Source organism: Sparus aurata, chromosome 14 (assembly GCF_900880675.1).
Source record: "Sparus aurata chromosome 14, fSpaAur1.1, whole genome shotgun sequence".
Classification (NCBI taxonomy): Eukaryota; Metazoa; Chordata; class Actinopteri; order Spariformes; family Sparidae; genus Sparus; species Sparus aurata.
Window position 1 is genome coordinate 24,524,372 of NC_044200.1, and position 22,256 is coordinate 24,546,627.

General features: G+C 44.5%; 2 protein-coding genes across 2 annotated transcripts in view; both read right to left on the bottom strand.

Moving 5' to 3' along the window:
• Positions 1–22,256, bottom strand: part of LOC115595755 (NACHT, LRR and PYD domains-containing protein 14-like) — a 965,684-nt gene that overhangs the window by 569,417 nt on the left and 374,011 nt on the right.
• LOC115595781 (shaker-related potassium channel tsha2-like) lies at positions 914–19,409 on the bottom strand. Its single transcript, XM_030440600.1, has 3 exons — positions 19,053–19,409; positions 14,544–18,700; positions 914–7,208 (listed from the first exon to the last, which is right to left on the bottom strand). Exon 2 carries the CDS (start codon positions 18,393–18,395, stop codon positions 16,959–16,961), a length of 1,437 nt encoding a protein of 478 aa, XP_030296460.1. The 5' UTR covers positions 18,396–18,700; positions 19,053–19,409; the 3' UTR covers positions 914–7,208; positions 14,544–16,958.

The window sequence follows — 22,256 nt, forward strand, 5'->3', positions numbered from 1 at the left end:
AATTAAAACAAATTCAGCCAAAAAAAAATGCCTAAAAACTGAATGTGTTTTCAGCCTGTTTTCATTCCCATCGTGTCAGATCCAGCTGCGTGGCCAAACGTCTCCAAGTTCGACGTTGAAGTTACTCCTGTAAAATCAAAAGTGAGTTGGGAGGTCCGGGTGGTTGGATGGGTTGTGCACTGGACTCTGGACTTACCTTCTGGAGGCTGAGGTTACAACCAAGACTGAGAGTCAAGGTTGATTTGTTTTGGAGTAACGTGACTTTAAGTGAGTGAACATTTTATTTAATGCTTGTTGAGGTTTAGGAAAGATCATACTGTGGGATCTTTCCAAAACCTCAACAAGCACTTTTTGTGCTTAAACCAAATGACAGTGTTTTAACAACTCCAAACATGTTGCATATGTGAACTGGTTATCATTGAGCTCCACCTGCAAAACTGACACTCGAGGGGAAGGTAAAGTGTCAGAGTCTGAGGCTTAAAGTTGCAATTTGTGAGAATGTAAACAAATAGGGTGCTGCGTATCATCAGTGTTACCGCTACCTGCTGCTAACTGTAGCTGCTGTTAACCAGTAAGTTGAGTTCACCTTGCAGATAGCGGTCGTATTAGCTAACTCTGCCCAGACTGGAAGCCCGGAGCACCAGGGAAGTGTTGGTTTTGATTACTTTCGGGTTGTCACCTCTTGAGGTGCAAAATAGATGGGAGCTATTTAGTTAGCATGCTAACTTCCGTAGATATATGCAGCACTCTGCATAGATGTCTTTGACAAGATGTCCAAGCAGTTGTTTCTTCACACACACTCAACCTTTAAGGCCACCGACCAAGCTGCCGTGTTCGACGAGTTGGGAGTGAAGCTGCTGTCAACCTTTCTTAAGACGAAACCTGACCTGATTTAAAGAAAGAGTTCACGTTATACATTTGAGCACAGTTCATTTATTTATTAAACATAGGTGGTAGAAACATAAAGCCTTGTTAACTTTAATATACATTATATTATATTATACAAATCATTTACAACATTGCAGTACATTAAAGAGAAAGAAAAGGCCACATTAAACGTAGTCACAACTATTATTCAGAATGACTCTGTTGTGCATATACAGGAATATGAACGATCCCAAGCCTGACATATATTATTACATCATGAGGGACTTGTTCTCTTTTTTTTCTGCTATTTAACTTTATACCTGTCGTCATACAGCAAAACACAATTGAGATTTCAAACACTGAAGACACACGTTGAGGTTCTGCAGACAGTTTTGTCACTGTAGTTTCAGCTGTTAGCAGGAAACACAAACACACAGGTGAGTGGATGAACACAGGACCGACCTCAGGTACACAGAGACAAACTGCAGTTGTTACACTCATGCCGGTAAGTATCTATGACAGTTACAGTTATTTTTTACTATTTTATGAAGTCTCTCTCTCTCAGTCTTGTTTCACTCCTCTAAATTTTTACAGCATAGTATAAAAAATAAAACAGATAGATGTTGGATTTTACCTGACCTGTGAAAATCAAACCACATATCAATTAGAAGACACCATTTCTGACCTCGTCTGATGAGAATCTATCAATATCATTAACATGCTTTGATGGACAATCAATGTAAGTCAACACAAACACTTCAGATAATTCAAACGATGTTTCAGTTTTTATGGACAATATTTGGTCGGCTGGTAATTTCTCAAAATGATGCACCAGATAAACTCAATTTGAATTTCTTTAACGTCTTTAAATTGTTTTTTTTTTCTATATTTCTATGACGTCTGAATTTACAATCACAATCTTAGTCACATCACAAAGTTTTACATTTGTTTTCATCTCATGAAACAGCATCAGCTCTTTTCCAGACCAGCAGTATGAAGAGACGTCACCCTGACAAAGTGTGTTGAGATTAAAAAAAACACATTTTGAAGTTAAAGGCGCAGTATGTAAGAATTGGGTACTTGTTGAAGTCCTACTAAACACAAATAGGGCTCAGCATTTCAAAGTAACCTCTAATTGAAGTTAGTTAGCTCAGTTAGCCGTGCAGCTAGTGGACGAGACTGAGAGCTCAGAGTGGTTTTATAGGGCTGCGGCTAGCTGGTTAGCATGCTAACTTCTTTGGCTGACTCTGCAACACAAAACTTAGACGTCTTCAACTCATAACATTCAGTCAATAGTTTTTGGTAACTTTTTAATGTTTTGACCTAAAATTATCACATATTGCACCTTTTAAACATCAGTCGGTTTGTTAAACACAAAATGTAACAATACAAGCTGCTGGATATTTGTGATTTCAATGGCTTCAAAAGGAAAAGTTTGCCTAATTTAGGAAAAAGTAAATCTACTACTCTAAATCTACAGTTTACAGTATATTTCACTTTCATATGACCTGATTTCAGTGTAGATGAAGACGAAACGTTTGTTTCACTTTCATCTCAATTAACTTAGTTCATTTCACTTAGTTTCACACCTGAACTGAAATCATTCTTGAAAGTGAAGACTAAAATATCTCAGTCGACAGTTTTACTGTCACAAGCTGCCAAAGAAAATCTGTATCGAGACAGAAAAGGAATGTTTTTAAAATCCAACGAGGGAAACTGAAAGTAGACACGAATGCGATTAATATAGATATTTTTTCAGAACACCACATTTTGTTTTTGTCGTCCAAAATAACAAGAAAACTCCTCACTTATCAGAACTTATTAACTTATTGAAAGATAATATAGTTTATATAATGTTTATTTTATCATTTATATTATGTGGCTGGGAAAACAATGGTAGTTCACAAAAGAAAACAAAATAATTCTTGCACAAGACAAACAGTCTAAATAATACATGTAGTCTCGTCCACTTTGAGCTTCCATAGAAGAGATTTATTTTTACTTTCATATTATTTTCCTCTCACAACACCAACCAGGAAGACTACTTACTTTACAATCAATACATTAATTTACAATACATTATTTCTACGCACAACCAGTCGATTGCATCCCTACAGTGCTAATATAGTTACACACTTTCTTCTTCTATGGTACTTCAGATGCATCTGACCGCATTATAACTTAAATCAGGTTATGATTAAGGCACTATTAACTCTTTATGCACAGACATGAACAACCAGACAACTCATCTACGCTGATGATATTGTACTCTTCATGCATTATTGCTTATTGATGAATAACTGTTAATAACGGCTACTGCATGTTTATTTTCTGTCATTTCTTTTCCAAACCCCTGCAGATATTAATGTTGTTATGATTTGCATGTTAAAGAACAGTTTGTTTGTGTTTTTCACAAAGAAGTTCAAGGCTGTCGTTTGGTTTAAAGTCGGAGACGCAACTAAAGACGTGTCGTTTCATACTTCTGATGACCTCATCATTTACTTCTGTTTGTATTTTACTTCTCTGTTTACAAGTTGTCACATGAAAATCAACAAATGAACAATTCTTTATTTTAATATGGATATATAGTTTATATAGAATCAAGTATTTTGCCCCAAACTGTTTCTAGCTGCGGTTCCTCGACAAGCAGATACAAGAACATTTCTTTAACCCACGTTCATATTTTCTAATGACGATATTTCAATCGGAATAATTTGTTTTCCATCGTTCCTTCAGACGACGACGCCTGTTACCTTCAGCATACAGAAGTCTTTCTATCTGACTTAGGTATCTTTCCTTCAGTTGGCTCCTACTGATGATGTCACATCTCTGGGGGACTTTGTTGTTATGGTTACAAACTGTAGTGGAAGATGATGACAGGAGCAAAACCTACAAAGTCTATAGTATGGAAATGGAAGAAGGTGATGAGAGAAATGTTTTATCACAATATAACCAGGAGATATGTAGATGGATGCAGACTGACACTGACAACACACTGCTTCCTGTTTAGGAAGTGAACTTTCCAACTGGAATTGCATTTAGGTATCCACCTTTCAGTCAAAGATGTCAAAAAGTATTGAAAGGAAAAGGAAAAGACGTCTTTGGGAATATAAGAAATGCTCCTTTTTGTCGCCATTTGCTGGAGTGACAACCTGTTGGCGAAACGTTGGCGTGCCGGTTAAACACCAGCAGGAACGGCCGAGTGCCGGTTTTACATCGTAGAGAACAACAGTGGCGACGTTCCACCACAGGGAGCATCAGTGTTTCACCGTGAGGAGGGAATGAGTGCAGCTGTTGAGTGTGAACGGCAAAGTGAAAAACAGTTTAATTTGAGTTGGACTTTAACTTCTGTCCCTTCCTCCCAACTGACCAATTCACAGAGGTCCCACAGTGATGATGGTAACAGAGATGTGATGGTGTTTTTAATCCCAACTACACAAAGAAGAAGCACGCTGTTTGAATCCAGTCGGCCTCTCGTGGAAAAAACCCAACAAGAAAACAGAAATGACACATCTGCATGTGCGTTGATCTGAGACACATGGAGATCCAAACGGAACATGATTAAAGATTTATTTTATCAAAAATAGATCACAATTGAAGATTGTCAAAATGAACAATGGCAACAATAACTGGAAATTAAAAAAAAAAAAAAAAAACAGAAAAGAAATCAAAATGCATTTTTTCTTCCACACTGATTTTCCCAGAACTCAGAAATCACTCACACTATTGCTCTCTCTGATTTTTGCATGAAATGAAACAGTTTGGTGACGAGACTGAAATGAACTCTGATGACGGTGAAGCATGAAGAACAACGGATGTTACAGTGAAGATGGAGTGATGGTTAAATATGTGGAAATCTGAGCAGGCTGACTGTAAGTCACAGGTTTGGTGATGGAGGACGGCGCTGCACTCACAGAGGGAATATTATGTCATTACTGTTGCACATGCAGAATGCAGAATACATTAATCACCACAGCTAATGTGGAGTCACAGCTCATCAGCGCCTCTGTCACACAGAAATCACCCTCGGCTGTTTTTACGTCCGAGCCGAGCAGAATTCAACGAGTCGATGCTAGCAGTCTGACGGAGACGCAGTCACGTTTTGTGATTATGAAATATGTTTCTGCGATCTTCACGGTGTCGGATGAGAGGAGGGTCGTTCAGGATGTGTTTAGCATCCAGGGGAAAACTGCTAGCTTAGCTCTACCACGAGGAAAATAAAAGGACATGACTGCCGCACACACCGGACATGTTCCTGAGCTGAATATTATGATGTCACAGTGAAGCCGACCTTTGACCTTTTGGATATGAAGCATCATAACTTCATCATTTTCCCGTGAAGCATTTGTGTTAATTATCATACGACATGTTGAATAATCGAGTTACACATTCAACAAACTCACAGACTTTGAGACAAGGGGACCAGGTGTGCTAACATGCTAACATGCTAACTGATTTCTGGGTTTTGGGACTACAGACTACACCTCTCTAGTTTCTCCTCCTTCTGGTTTTTGTTCTAAGCTAGACGAGAAACGTCCCGACCCAAACTCTCACGACACTTTCTGTATCACAGTCGTAGCTCCGGTGCTAACGGCTCCTAAAACCGTGACAACAGGCAGCTTTTAATCATTGAAACATGTATGTTAGGCTAACAGTTTCCCTCTGCTTTCAGTCTTTGTGCTAAGCTAGGCTCAGCACATCTTAACCGGACTCTGGACGGAGATTTGACGGATCTCCATCTTCTCATCTGAGGTCGATGAATCTGCAGGATTTCCCAAATTTACAGATTCTTCCAATAACTTAAACACTTTTTTGTGCCTGACACTTTCAGGGACCGGATTATTGTTTTGTATGAAAAACCTCGTAAAAAACATAAAAAATATTTTTCCATTAAAACCTTAAACTAATAAATGTTTTAGGTTGAACAGTTTTTAAGACCAGCTCCATTTCTTCTCTAGCAGGAACCCTCTGCAGAACATTATTGCCCTTAAATCAACATTTAATCAAACACAGTCACACAAACGTCTGAACAATTTCACAAATAAATTAAAATGTGCAAAGAAAGTCGTGATGTCAGGCTCTGAGCTGCGTCGCTGCCGTCCGGCTGGATGACATCTGATATTTAATTAAAAGGCCGATATTGGCTTCATATATATTCCTCCCTCGTTAACACGCTTTACATTTCTCCTCGGATGTTTTGCTTTATTTTCTGACTTCTCCGAGTTATTAAATGGCAGTTTATAGAGCGTTTGGGTTTCTGTAATCGCACCAGATAATTAGAGAGGCATTAAAAAAAACTCAACCCAGGTCTGATGACAGCGTTCAGATGATGGAGACTCACCGGCGTCATTCAGGTGTTAAAGCTTCTGTCGTCAATGAGCGGACACTGAGGTAGATGTTCTCAATATAACAGATATACAGCATTGTGATCAAAACACCCAAAACACAATCAGAAACATTCAAAATCATTCGGAGAAAACTCAGATGTCACACGTCTGCGATGAATGACTTCCAGCCGACTCTTCCCGCTGCTGCTGCTGTTTCCACTCGTTCGTCTTTCAGGAGTTCGTTTCTCGTTTGTAAAGTGTTTCTCGGCAGGCGGACATGTTTCCTCGAGCTGCTCTGTTTTTACAAAGGCAAAAAAATGAAAAAATGAAAAAAACAAACAAAAGGAAATCGAGACAAAATAATTACAACACATTAGCAAAAATGTTAAAAATCTACAAAATAATTCACCGATCCCTCTCCATATAAAACATATACAGTATGATACTTTAAAAAATATAGATTTAGCAACTTATTCCACCAGTCGAACAGAATCATTGTAATTAACGTGATATCGATGAGCGGTCGTCGCTGTTGTTCCCTCGGTGCAGATTATCGTGCCGGGTCGAGCCGTCCTCTGTTCGCATGCTCTACGTTCCAGGCATGCAATAATATGTTTTGGTTTGAATATGATATGCAACGTACAGACGAGACGCACAGGTTCTGTTTCTCTACAGCTCCCCAACAAACATCCACTGGTGATTATACGCTGGCCTCCGTCAGCCAGCAGACACGTCGTGGATACACGAAGCGGATGATTCAAGTAGCGTTAGTCGTACCTCAGAGTCCCGCTGCTAAACAATCAGTCAGGATGTCCTCGTGTAATGGAAAGGCGTCTCATAGCTCCGTGTTTCCTATGAGTGTCAGTGTTTTTATCCAGAGTTTGTTTCACCTTCATCAGAGGAAGAAGAGGAGGATGAGGAGGATGAGGAGGAGGAGCAGGGGAAGCAGAGACGTCGTACTCTTTTGGTTTGACGAGGTGCAGCGAGGAGGAAGCGAGGTGGAGGAGCTCGTCCCTGAAACACAGACAGAGACAGTGTTGGTCCGGTACAGAGTAAAACCTGAACCTGCAGGACTCATGATCACATGAAGAAGAAGAAGAGGAAGAAGATCCTCAACGTGAGGTTCAAACGACACAGTGGTTCTGTCTGTTAAAGGAGCAGGTCACACAAAACTTACAACTCAGTCAGCAGCTCCCATCAGACGGGGAGCATGCTAACACTGTTAGCTTAGCAGCTGAGTGAAGACTTCATCTTAATAAAGGTGTAAATCTGTTCTCAGATCAGTCTGTGATCTGTTCTCACAGCAGACGAGCTGTGTGGAGACATCTGATGTTTTAAATCAAGTCTGCAGCTAGCGACACTTTGTGACTCTCATAATATTTGCACACTTTTCTGCTTAAATGTGTCTCTATGAAGCTACATGAGCAAATGAGACTAAATAATTAAATAGTTGTTCTCGATACTGGCTCAGGTTCTGACTGATCCTGCTCGAATACGTCATAAAATATAAATCTGTTTTCTCATGTTGGAGTGCCGAGGATGAAGCGAGGAGGGAAGCTGCTCCGTAGTTTCTCTTAGATGCTTTCACGTTGCAATAAGTGAGAGATTTAGTTGAAAACATTCAAATATGAACAAAAATGATCAACAGAATGTGAACAAATAACAGTGTAGATGTGACGTTAGCATGCTAGCCAGCTAGCCAGAAAACCGCCCAACGCTCCTGTGTTAGCGGTGTTAGCACCAACGCTCACCTGGTGCTCTGGACAGTAGCTACAGTTAGCAGCAGTTAGCAGCAGTTAGCAGGTACTCTGGTGACATGCGCTCATATTTCTGATATTTGTCGGGAGAATGAACGCAACATTCTTACGTATCGCACGTTTAACAAAAATTCAGCAAAGTAGCCACATTTTGTGTTTTTGTTTTCTGTCCGTCTGTACTGAGACTGCACAGACACGAATGTATTTAAATCTGAGATGTGAGACACAAATGTGTGACAAGTGTTTCCACGACTGTGACGTCACTCAGGAACACACAACACAACTCATCCTCCAAACCAAAAAGTAAAAACATCAGTGTTTTTATCTGCAAACTTCAGAGAGTCAATATGTGGAGATAACTGGACTCACAATCTGAACACTGACACACACACACACACACACACACACACACACACACACTCCAGGCCATCTCCATCGGTCACATGCTGAGGAAGCAGAGCCGAGGACAGGACGGACCAGCAGCCATCACTTCCTGTTTACTCTGCTGACTGTTCACACCGGGAGCTGACGGCGCCGACCGACAGCGTCCGCCACGCCGACCAGAGAGAGTCGCTGCGGCCACTGCAATATAAAATGTGTGTTTTCCAAACAGCTGAATCTAAATCTGTGAGTTTATTGATCCTGCCTCGTCTCAGGCCGACACACACACACACACACACTGCAGCTCTTTGTGTTTGACAGTGATTATCAGCCACAGTTCACCTGAGAACCAGCCGGCCCTCTGAGATCAAACCTCCGGGGGCCGCGGGAGGTTTGAACCCAGTCAGAAACTTTATTGACCCAGTTTAATCGGTGCCGCTGGTGGGGAAGTGCTCAGCAGAGAACCTCTGGTGCAGACGGACGTGATGAGTCGGAACACGACGAGCCGGCAGACGGTGAGTCGGAGCGTAAACGGCAGCGGTCGGATCAGCTGTGCGCCGCACGGCGTTGGTAAGAGAACCCGGTGGAGACGCTCGCTGCGGTTTGTCGAGCTTCACTTCGCTCCAGCGGACTCAAGGTATTATCAGCTGGCTTCTGTGAGCCTGGCTGCACATTCTCCATGTAGTAACAGCTAAAAATAGACCGTCCTCCAGGAAGAGAGAGAGAAGAGGCATCAAGTGATAATCAATGAGGTTTAATCTGCCCGCTGCACGAGGTGCTGCCGGTAATTAGGTCCGTCAGTCGGTCTGCTGCCACGAGGGAGGAGCGGCTTTAAATCAGGAGGGTTTTATTGTGTGCTAGCATTAGCATAATAACACACCAGCAAGCTCAACCTGACCCAAACCTCAACCTGCATCTGAACCGGTCCGAACCAGAGCTCACTGCAACCTCGTGATTAACACTAATGCAACCAGTGCCTCCAAGCTTTCTGCTGTATTGAAGCCTATGAGAGATGATGGAGGAACACACTGAACAGACCTGCATGTGATGATTTACTCCACAACACATTTCACTTTAATCTGACTTTTTATGGATGACAGAAATCATTTAAATCATTATTTTTCAGTTTCAGGTTAATTAAATGTCTCCAGGAGGTGTAAAACTAAAAAACAGATTTCTTCTTTAATCCATAAAATGTCAGATTAAAGTGGAAAGAGTTGTGAAGTAAATCATCACAACATTTGTTCTGATTATTTAATGAACTGTTGTTACTGTGGGTCTGTTACTGGACTGATGGATGAATGTTCTGAGGTGTTTCTCACGGGTCTCAGCTGTCGTTGACACTTTACAGCTGCGACTTCTGATCGATGTGTTTAAAAACCTTCGGCCCGTCACTTCAGCGTCTTCATCGGCTTCGTGTGACATTCGGGTCGAGGGTCGGCGTTATTTAAAGACCCGTCCTGTGTCACTTACACTTGATGGATGACGGTCACGAGACCTCGAACCGGCACGACAATAAACCATCGGTGACAGCAGCTGCTGTGCCGCGGTCGCCACGGTGACGGCGTCACAACATCCACACAACATCACGCAGGAGAGATTTAACACCGTTCACACCGCCGCGGTCCAGAACAGGAGCCCGGCTGACAGGACTGTATTTATAGTGACAGGAAGATGTTTCTGTGACGGATCTCATTTTCACCGCTTGTTCACTGATAAATAAAGTATTGATCCGGTCTGAACCGGGTCAGAATCTCACACATGATGTTTGACAGATTGTTGCAGTTGTGTTAAAGCTCAGTGAACCACATCATCTCATCAACACGGCACCAGAACCAACATGGAGCCAACCGGGTCAGAGAAGGTTCTGAACAAGATGAACGTCACAATAAATCTGCTCATACTGACAACTGCAGTTCTGGTTCTGGTTCAGTTCTGTGAGCAGCTCTACAGTGTTTAACCTTTACAGTTGAGTTGTGAGCAGCCAATGAGAACAGAGAAGTAGAACAACAACCATGATGTCACGCTCAGAACGTCGAGCTGCTGCAGCTGTAGAGCCGCGCGACGTAGACGAGACCACACGTGTCGGCGTGGCGACGCTTCTTCACAAGAGGAACACGACACGAGCCGAAGGATCTAATATCCCATGATGCTCTCTGCCTCTATGCTTGAAAAAGCATCAGAATGTTGGTTTCTATTATCAGTTATTTCATCGTGTCAGCTGTGACAGTCGGTGATAATCAGTCATAACAACGAGCACAGTTTTAGTTTCAGGTGATTTTATATGAATCAGAACATCATCATCACCTTTTAAATACGAACCAAACATCATTATGTGTTGTGTGTTCACCTCCACCTTCACCTCTTCACGTGGTCTGAGCCTGTTTGTCTCTCGTGAAGTGGAAAAAGGAGTGGGGTGGGTGGAGGCTGGAGGGAGCTGGTGCTAGTGGAGGTGGAGGTGGTGTAACTCACTGCAGGCCACTTGAAGCTTCAGGACAGATTCCCTCAGCGGTGACAAAGACGCTAACAATAGCTGTCAGAGTGTAACTCTGCCCCGTCAACAGCAGCAGTGTCATCCAAGGGGAAACCTGTTTACCTCCACCCGCACCGGCTGCATATGTTCAGAGAGGACATGCAGGGCAGGAGGGGAGGAGGAGGAGGAGGGGAGGAGGAGAGGTGGGGAGGAGGAGGAGGTGGGGGAGGAGGGACTTTACAGGAAGAGATTCTGACCAAAAAGCGTCCCGGGGGGACGACGGTCAGTTCGCTGAGAGCTGCTCTCAGTCTGACAGGAGCTGCTGCGTTATGTAACTGTAACATGGTGGAGGAGAGGAGGAGGAGAGGAGGAGGAGAGGAGGAGGAGAGGAGGAGGAGGAGGAGGAGGGAGGTGGAGAGGTGGAGGAGAGGGGGAGGAGAGGGGGTGGAGGTGGAGGAGGAGGAGAGGAGGAGGAGAGGTGGAGGAGAGGAGGAGGAGGTGGAGGAGCGGTGGAGGAGAGGAGGAGGAGAGGAGGAGGAGAGGTGGAGGAGAGGAGGAGGAGAGGAGGAGGAGAGGTGGAGGAGAGGAGGAGAGGAGAGGGGAGGAGAGGGGGTGGGAGGAGAGGAGGGGAGAGGTGGAGGAGAGGAGGAGGAGAGGTGGAGGAGAGGAGGAGGAGAGGTGGAGGAGAGGAGGAGAGGTGGAGGAGCGGTGGAGGAGAGGTGGAGGAGAGGAGGAGAGGTGGAGGAGAGGTGGAGGAGAGGAGGAGAGGAGGAGGAGAGGTGGAGGAGAGGGTGGAGAGGTGGAGGAGAGGGGAGGAGAGGTGGAGGAGAGAGGAGAGGAGGAGGAGAGGTGGAGGAGAGGAGGAGAGGTGGAGGAGAGGTGGAGGAGAGGAGGAGAGGAGGAGGAGAGGTGGAGGAGAGGGGAGAGGTGGAGGAGAGGTGGAGGAGCGGGTGGAGGAGAGGAGGTGAGGTGGAGGAGAGGTGAGGTGGAGGAGAGGTGGAGGAGAGGAGGAGGAGAGGAGGAGAGGAGGAGGAGAGGAGGAGGAGAGGTGGAGGAGAGGTGGAGGAGCGGTGGAGGAGAGGAGGAGAGGAGGAGGAGAGGTGGAGGAGAGGTGGAGGAGAGGTGGAGGAGCGGCGTGCTTCATACAACACGCTCCGAACATGACGCCTTCTCCTCCACGTGTCACCTTCACGCTCTGATACGACGGACAAACAGCTGACGGACCAACATGACACTCAGAACGTCCTGCTGTATGCAGAAACACGCAGACGTCTCCGGGACAAACACCAGGTTTTTACTCAAAGACAATCATATCGTCACGTTTAACATTTGCCAAATTAACAAGAAGGCCCAGATAATGAAGAATCAATCAGAGACAGAGTTTCACAGAGTGATAAAGTTTGTTTTAACTCAACAACTCTTAAAATCGCCACATTTGTTAATGGAGTCTGGTGTGTGTTCACAAGCATGAGCTGCTAACAGAGAGCTAACATCACAGTGAAGCACAATATAAGCTGCTTCTTTGTCCCCAGACTCAGTCCTGGTTGAAGGTGATCGAGGTTCAGCCTCCTGAAGGCCCGGTCCACATGTACGGTACTTTAGGAAACAGGGTGTTTTAAGACTTCACATCAGAGGCCTGAGCCACAAAGATCTGGAAGTCTGGATTAAATCACAAATCAACCCGGATATTGTTCTCTACTTTATCCAGATAAAAGGAAACAAGAAAACTCTTGTAGGGCAGAACCTCCAGAACCTCCAGAACCTCCAGAACTTCGCCGTAATGTCCCACCCACATTGTAAATGCTTCATACGCTCATATACAGACAGAATGTTTAATCACAAACTCCTCATTAAGTGCATTGAACAGAATCGAGTCAGAATCTTCCACAGAACACTGAGTCCACAAATCCAACCAGAACTGTTTCTGGACTCTGTCAGCTATAAAAAAAACAGCAAGAATTAAATGATTTCTGTCCAAACAAGACACAAAAGAACTTCTCTGCGGTTCTGACCGCTGGAATGATGCGTTCACTGGTCTGAGTAAAAAATCAGACATACAGCCTCCTCGCCTCACTCCTTCAATCACTGCACTGACCTCCATCCATGACTTAAATACAACTCAGTGACGTTCACTGTGAGTGAGCTTCAAGCTGCGGCTGGACCAGAACCACCAGAACCAGCTGAGACGCTCAGTCCTCACCATCAACAGACCCAAACCTCTCAGGTCTGTCTGCTGCTCGGCACAAATGAAACAGAAAGTGTTTTATTCTCAGTGAATCTGAAGGAAGTTCTGAACTGAGAGAGGACCGTCAGCAGCCGAGAGGACGGATCAGAGCCGGCCCACTGAGGGATGATCCAGCTGTGGTGGTGACAGCTGCACAGAACTGACTTCCTGCGGCAGCTGCTGCCACCTGCAGGCCGACAGGTGAACTGCTGCTGCGACACCAAGAGGTCACAGAGACGCTGCTGCTTCCTGTTTCTCTCTGACGGAGGAGAAACTGTGTCCGGCTGTTTATCTGTAACACCACGTAAATAATCTGGGATTGTTATTTATCTATAATAAACTGTGGATGGTTGTTCGTATATTAGTTAATAAATGTGAGAATTTGTTGAAATAATCTGAGTTTAAAGAATAAAGGTGAGAGACGGGTCAGGACACAGAACTTTAACCTCCTCCTCCTGTTTTGTTTTGATTATCTTTATATTTACTTCCTTTAAAAGTGAAGCGAGAAGTCTTCAGTCGCGGTTCTGATGATGTTCTGGAGCACAGAGGCGGTTTGGATCAATCAAATGTTTGTTCTACTTGTTCTGATAAAGTTCAAACTGTCCCACTGAGTCACTGTGGAGCATTTAAAGGAGCAGTCTGTAGTGTTGATGAGCAGAGGAAGATGCTTATTGGCTGATTTGAAATAAACAAACTCTCTTTGTCTTCACGACTGAATAAACAAACAGTTTATACTGTTTCACTGTGTTTATATGTGGCGGACCCCGCCACCTGTCCATCTTCAGACAGTGTTCTGGGAAACAGTGAGCTCACACGTCGCTCTGCTGCCTCCTGGTGGTCAACGATCAACGACTGCAGCTTTAAATTCACATCTTCTCTGATTAATGTCTTTATACGTCTCACTGCTGATTGGTCCAGTTAACTAACTGTCACATGATGATGTGGTTCTGCTCAGTAACACGACAGAACAGAATCAGCGCTCTGGATCTGAGGAGGAGAAGCCTTCAGGTTATATGAATCTTAAACGAAGCTCTCTCTGATTCTAGACTGCTGATTCTGTGTATCTTAATGTTTTCATGAGACGCCTCGTACAGGGAGGAGAGTAAAGGTGCTGTGGGCCTGCAGGACGGGTCGGCTGCCGTCCCAGAACTTTTCAACTTATTGTTTTAAAATTGAGTTTCTGTGTTTTGTGTTGCTGCAGGAGGAACGTGAAATATAAAACACACATGAATCAGTCGTGCAGACGTCCTGAAACAATCACACAAAAGTACATTCAATAACAATGTGAACATGAGCACAAGAGACCAGCCTCTGGATCTCAGGTTCTGGATCTCAGCTTCTGGATCTCAGGTTCTGGATCTCAGCTTCTGGATCTCAGGTTCTGGATCTCAGGTTCTGGATCTCAGCTTCTGGATCTCAGGTTCTGGATCTCAGGTTCTGGATCTCAGCCCGTCAGTGTTGCTGCTGAGCGACTTCACAGAGTAAACATGATGTGTTGTGATGGATAAACTCACCTGTGTGTCCGGCCGTCAGTCGTCCGTCTGCGTCGATGACTCAGCAGTTCACCTCCGGCAGGTGGAGATAATAATCCAACAGGTGACCTTCAGGTGACGAGTGTCCGCTGGGACCGGTTTTATTCCCTCGGTTTGTTAAAAATCCACGTTTCTTCAGTCCAGGTGAGTCCAGGTGAGTCCAGGTGAGGGGGGAGCTTCAGATCAGCAGGTGACCTCACAGAGCTCCCCGTCTGACGAGGACCGATCGATCAACCGATCCAAACTGATCAGCTGTTGTCTCATGTTGGAGTCATCGTCACATTAGAGCTCGACTGATCGGTACGGAAGCAGAAACGTGCCAAAATACAATTACAATTAAATCTAATGTTGAAATGATTTGAGTTCTTGTGGTTCTGATATTTTTACTTTTCTTTTTTGGATCATGTGACTCACAGAACTTCACCTGATCAATCACTTCCTCTCAGTGATTATCAGATTATTAGAAGCAGCTCTTCTGCTTTTTTTTTTATTCTTCATAATTAAAGTTTGTGGTGGATTTTTTTCGTCCATTTTGGTTTGAAATATAAGATTTAAAGTTCCCTCTGGTCTCATGATCACATGTATTGATCTTCCTCGATGGCTCCAGATTTTAAAGTCGGGATTTCTTTTTCTTTTTTTTTTCAAGAGTCGAAAGACATGTTTTGTTTTGTGTGACGGTCAGACTGAGAGGCTCCAGTGTAAATATTATTCATACATGAATATAATGTGTGGAATGAATAAATAAAAACATAATATTTACTTCAGAATCATCTTTTTCATTCTGGATCTTCAGAATCGACTGTAAACTTTAAAACGTGACTTGACCTTTAAAAACAAACGTCGGGACAGTGATGACATCACAGTTACCGGGTAAAGTAGACGATTAAATCTGAGTTGTGACTTCAAATTATTGATCTGCTTTATTGATCGTGTGAATTCAGATGATTTTTAAACGTTTAATATTTCAACATTCAAGAAACTGAATTCAGAATAAAATTGTGAAATTTGATCAGAATTTAATTTTTAAAGATTCAGATTTTGGCCCTTTTCTGCTCGAACATCCTGATCAGAAACATTTAAACGTATTGATGATTAAATATTTGATTTTTTTTTTTGATTTTTTTTTTTTACAGTTTCATTGAAGTTTGATGATTAAAACTCATTTTGGTACTGAAAACATATTTCTTCCTCACCACATTGGGTCAATATATTGATTATTGCCGATACAAATATTTGTCTCAGTGATATTTTTCAGGTGACGATTCAGAAGAAGAAGTTTGGAATCACTGAAATGTGACTTTTGAGGGTTTGATGTTCAAATTTGAGGGATAATCACAAAGAATGTGAACGTGATCCGATCATCAGAACCATCAGAACATTTAAATCAATATGAGATCCAGCTGAGATCTGGATCAGAACCATCAGTCGAGCTCTAAACAGCCAGAATATCGTTGTTTTTTGTACAATCTATCGAATGTGAACATTTATTTTCTCGCTTTGTGTTTTTCTTCCTGATGAACGACAGTTTCAAACCCTCTGTGATCTGAACGAGCAGGTCACTGGACCAGCGACCCGGCTGCAGGTCGGGCTCGTGTGGTTCTGACTGAAACGGGCTCGGCTGCTGAAATGGAGGCTTCCCACCACACAACATGGTGGAGTGGTGGCCTCAGCATCCTCTCATCCCTGTGGCAGACAAAAGGAAAAGTCTGGAAGGTTGCTATAGAAACTGCCTCCGCGGCGGGAGCTGCAGGGCGGCGGTTCGGCCGCGCGGTGCCGCTGTCGGTCCGGTGGAAACAGCTGATTTCATAACGACAGTTTAACCTCCCAGTGTTTAACAACAGGGTGCACGTGGCCTTCAGTCCGGACCGGAAGTGAAAATCAAATCTGGACTCGAAGAGGTTTTAATTAGCGGATGATTGATTCCATCAGCTGATCCACCGAGCGCGAGAGAACAGGTGTGTGTGTGTGTGTGTGTGTGTGTGTGTGTGTGGATCATAATAAGAGCAGCCACGTGCCTCCTGCATCACTCTGTAAAGTTAGATGCCATTGGTCCTGTGTGTGTGTGTGTGTGTGTGTGTGTGTGTGTGTGTGAGGAGCGGATGTAAACTTTAAACCTGCATCTTGTGGCAATAAATTACTGAGAATCACAAACAACAACAACAACAACAACAACAAACAAACAAACAAACGAACGAACAAACAACAGCTCCTACAGTATGATGTTATGATGTTATGATGTTATTAATGATGATAAAGTGCTTCAGCTGCTGCAGCTGCTACAGGTGAACATGGAGCTCCTCCGGCTCGGGCGCGTAATGGAAGATAAAGTGATTGTTATAATCCAGGTGTGGCGGGAGGTTCGCTCCGCGCGCCCCCGGTGCGTCGCTGGTCTCCGGGTCAGACGTCGGTGAGCTTCCCGGTGTAGGCTTTGTGCGGGCTGCAGTTGGTGTACTTGATGGAGTCCGCGTCCTCGCTGCCCAGGTAGTCGGACTTGGACAGAGACGGTCTGCTGTCGCTCTTCTTGAACTCTCCGAACTGCTGCTGGCCGCAGGTCACGTGCGTGTACTGGAACTGCTCCTCGTGCTCCGTCTCTCGGTGGTAGAAGTAGTTGAAGTTGGACACGATGACCGGAACCGGCAGCGCGATGGTCAGCACGCCGGCGATGGCGCACAGGGAGCCCACGATCTTCCCCCCGATGGTGACCGGACACATGTCGCCGTAGCCCACCGTGGTCATCGACACCACGGCCCACCAGAACGCGTCCGGGATGCTGCTGAAGCCCGACTCTGGGTCGTCCGTCTCCGCGAAGTACACGGCGCTGGAGAAGAGGATGACTCCGATGAAGAGGAAGAAGATGAGCAGTCCCAGCTCCCTCATGCTGGCCTGCAGGGTCTTCCCGAGGATCTGGAGCCCCTTGGAGTGCCTGGAGAGCTTGAAGATCCGGAAGACCCGGACCAGGCGGATGACCCTGAGGATGGCCAGAGACATGGCCTGCTGTCCGTTCCCCTGGTGCTCCGCCAGCTCCAGACCCAGCGTGATGAAGTAGGGCATGATGGCCACGATGTCGATGGTGTTCATGATGTTCTTGAAGAACGCGGGTTTGCTCGGGCAGGCGAGGAACCGGACGAGCAGCTCGAAGGAGAACCAGATGATGCAGAGCGTCTCCACGATGAAGAACGGGTCCGTGAACGGGTTTGGCTTCTTTGCGCGCGCGGTTCCGTTCCCCGCCGGCTGCTCGTCAAACGTCCTGCCCTCCTCTCTGAACTCAGGTAAAGTCTCCAGGCAGAAAATCACGATGGAGATGAGGATCACCAGCACGGACACGATGGCGATCCCCCTGGCGGGTCCGGAGCTCTCCGGGTACTCGAACAGGAGCCAGACCTGCCGCTGGAACTCGTTCTCCGGCAGCGGCCGCTCCTCCTCCTTAATGAACCCCTCGTCCTCCTTGAAATTCTCGATCACCTCCTCCCCCAGTTCGTAAAATTTAATCTCCTCCATGAAAATGTCCACCGGCACGTTGACGGGTCTCCGGAGCCTCCCCCCGGACTGGTAGTAGTAGAGGATGGCATCGAAGCTGGGTCTGTTCCTGTCGAAGAAGTACTCGTTCCTCAGCGGGTCGAAGAAGCGCATCCTCTTGCGCGGGTCCCCCAGCAGCGTGGAGGGGAACTGGGCGAGCGTCTTCAGCTGCGTCTCGAAGCGCAGCCCGGAGATGTTGATGACGACCCGCTCGCAGCACTCCTGGTTCTCCACTCGCTCCGGGTCGTACACATCCTGGGCTGACAGCGCGGCCAGTGCCACAGTCTCATCCAGGTTCTCTCCGGGCACCACTGTCATCTTTCCCCCCCAGACAAGGGCGACGCTTCCCGCACCTCAGTCCTCTCTGTTCCCCCTCCGACTCCCCCGCGCGTATTTGGAAACCAGCTGAGCGTCTCCGGTGTGCGTCTCTTTGTCGCTGCTGTGTCGGCGTCACGTCTGCGGGTGAGCTGGATCCGCTGGCATTGTTGTGCCCCCCCACCAGCACGCTCACCTCTCCCGTCCACGCGCTGCTGTAGTCTGGACTCTCGGCTGGCTGTCACATTCACTGCATCTTAAGCAGGCTTTGCCCTCCCCGAGCTGACGTGTCCGTGCACGCTCTCTCACTGAGGGGGGAAATAAAAACACACACGCACGCACGTATGATCATCACGAAGCTGAACCACACATTCAGGAACAAACACGCTGCACATGAGATCGACTCAGTGCTGAAAACATCGATCTCATGTGAATCTGGAGGCAGACAGAGTCGTGCGTAATGAACCTGTTGTCTCCACGGTGGCGCGGGCTCAAGGTTATCACTTGTTGTTGTTTCTGCTGAATTATGACGTGATGTTTGCACGTATGAGCGTGCTTTTTATGAATGAGAGCACTTCAGCGGTGGGTGTGGAGGAGAAACATGCGATTTTCGTGCAAAAGAAGGAAAAAAACATGCATGATTGGCTGCTGAATGAATACCTGTGGCTCAGGTCCGCGCGGCTCCATGCAGCCTGCTGTCATCCACATGTCACACACATGCAGGAGCTCTGCGGTGTCGCGCCGCCGCCGCTTCAACACCAAACCCCGCTGACGTCTCCACCGCCGCCGCCGAGCTGCTCCACAAGTTGTGCACGACCTGCAGGATCCGTCATGCCTCCGCTCTGCCTGCACTGTGCACGGAAACACACACACACACACACACACACACACACACACAGAGCAGTTCAGTCCGCTGCTCTGTGAAATGTGAGCAGAGTTGGAAGCGACGTGTCTGTGAATGGAAGGTAAACACTGCTGCGCTGTGCAACAAGTACAGAGAGAGAGAGAAAGAAAAGCTGGATGATGGAAAGAAGGGAGAGTTTCTGGGCTGCAGCTCAAAGCAGTGACGTGTTTTCCTAAAATAGCTGGATTTCTCCCAGGGCCGCAGGAAAAGTTTCTTTTCCCATGGAATGGCCCGAGGGAGCTGCGGGGGAAAAAGAAAGAGCGAGATGACATGAGGAGGAAAACACAGATTTGCATCTTCAGGCTGCAGCAGAGAGTCACTGAGGAACCAGAGCAGCAGCAGGTCCAGTCTGACCTCTGACCTCCAGCTGTGAACAGAACCAAGCAACCTACAGTCAGAACTCCACACCTGAGGAGGTTCTGGTGTGGTTCTACAGAATCACAGCGTCTGTTGGAAAATATGAAATAAAGTCCTGTCACTGAAACGCCACATGTGAAACTGGAATAATCTACATAAAACACATGTTGTCTGATGTAGATTCAAATCTCCACATGTGAACAGACACATGTGACACATGAACTGTAACGTGATAAGAAAATGTCTCATGTGAAACTGGATATGTTCACATGAAACCTTCATATTCAAATCACATATCTCTCCGCAGTTTAACTTTTTCACATGTGAAATAAAATTGTAATGTGCAAAAAAAACCATGTCACATGTGAATTTACACATTTTCTGATGCGTCCGGTTTGTTCAACACGTGAACAAAACTTCTATCTTGCAAATATATTAACGTCACATGTGAAGTAGATATGTTATTGACATTTGTTCACATGAACATTAAATATGCACATGTGAAAACAAAGAGTCACATGTGAAACTGGACATTTTCACATGTTGTCTAATGTAGATTCAAATCTCCACATGTGAACAGATGACACATGAACTTTAACATGTGATAAGAAAATGTCTCATGTGAAACTGGATTTGTTCACATGTGACATTATTTATTAATATCTTGTCAAATTTCTTCTTCACATGTGAATTCCAGGCTTTCTACTGTTTCTCTATGCAGTCAACTTTTTCACATGTGAAATAGAATTGTAACGTGCAAAAACACATAACGTCACATGTGAACTGGACAATTTACACATTTTCTAATGCGTCTGGCTTTTTTCAACATGTGAACAAAACTTTTAATATGCAAATGAACTAATGTCACATGTGAACTAGATGTGTTCACATGTTATTGAAATTTTTTGACAGGTACATAAAAATTTTCACATGTGGAAACAAAACATGACACATGACATCACATTTACACACATTTCACATGTGTATTCATCATTTTCACATGTCAGCTAAAATGTCACATGTGAAACTGGATTTGTTCACATGAAACCTTCATATTCAAATCACATATCTCTCCACAGTTTAACTTTTTCACATGTGAAATAAAATTGTAATGTGCAAAAAAAACACATCACATGTGAATTTACACATTTTCTGATGCGTCCGGTTTGTTCAACACAAAACTTCTAACGTGCAAATATATTAACGTCACATGTGAAGTAGATATGTTATTGACATTTGTTCACATGTACATTAAATATGCACATGTGAAAACAAAGAGTCACATGTGAAACTGGACATTTTCACATGTTGTCTAATGTAGATTCAAATCTCCACATGTGAACAGATGACACATGAACTGTAACATGTGATAAGAAAATGTCTCATGTGAAACTGGATTTGTTCACATGTGACATTATTCATTAATATCTTGTCGAATTTCTTCTTCACATGTGAATTCCAGGTTTTCTACTGTTTCTCTATGCAGTCAACTTTTTCATATGTGAAATAGAATTGTAACATGTGCAAAAACACATAACGTCACATGTGAACTGGACATTGTCACATGTGAATTTACACATTTTCTGATGCATCTGGCTTTTTTCAACATGTGAACAAAACTTTTAACATGCAAATGAACTGATGTCACATGTGAACTAGATGTGTTCACATGTTATTGACATTTTTTGACATGTACATAAAATTTTCACATGTGGAAACAAAACATGACACATGACATCACATTTACACACACTTCACATGTGTATTCATCATTTTCACATGTCAGCTAAGGTATCACATGTGAAATCAGTGTTTCTTTTTACATGTGATCGACTTATGAAATGTACATTTTCTCATGTGAATTAAATGTTTATATGTTAGATACATTTTCTTCACATGAGAAAACAACCTGTGAGAAAAGGAACATTTCAGTGTTTCACGTGTGTGAATCTGTTCTGTGTCGTCTTCTTCTGTTTAATAAAACTCATCATGAAACTCTGAAAAAGAAAAACAACCATGTTAAAACAGCTGCAGCTGACAAACGACTTTAATGCCTTTGATACAAAAACCTTTAAGTTTATGTTTTTCTCTGCACAGTCACCAGCTTCAGAGTTTATTAACACAATAAATAGAAGAGAGAGAAACTCCCAGAGTCACTTTTGGATAAAGTAAGAATAACAATATGAAAATAAAACTGTCAAAGTCGATGATCTGTGGAGTCGTCACAACAGAAACCAGAGGAGCCGTAAACACCAAACGTCTCCTGACTGAAACCTCAACACTGACTGTTCCTCTTCGCGTTTCTCTTCGTGTTCCTCTTCGTGTTCCTCTTCGTGTTCCTCTTCGTGTTCCTCTTCGTGTTTCTCTTCGTGTTTCTCTTCGTGTTTCTCTTCGTGTTTCTCTTCGTGTTCCTCTTCGTGTTCCTCTTCGTGTTTCTCTTCGTGTTTCTCTTCGTGTTCCTCTTCGTGTTTCTCTTCGTGTTTCTCTTCGTGTTTCTCTTCATGTTCCTCTTCGTGTTTCTCTTCGTGTTTCTCTTCGTGTTTCTCTTCGTGTTCCTCTTCGTGTTTCTCTTCGTGTTTCTCTTCGTGTTTCTCTTCATGTTT

Excerpts from the sequence above, each read along its gene's own strand:
- LOC115595781 (XM_030440600.1), bottom strand. The coding sequence starts at position 18,395 with ATGACAGTGGTGCCCGGAGAGAACCTGGATGAGACTGTGGCACTGGCC.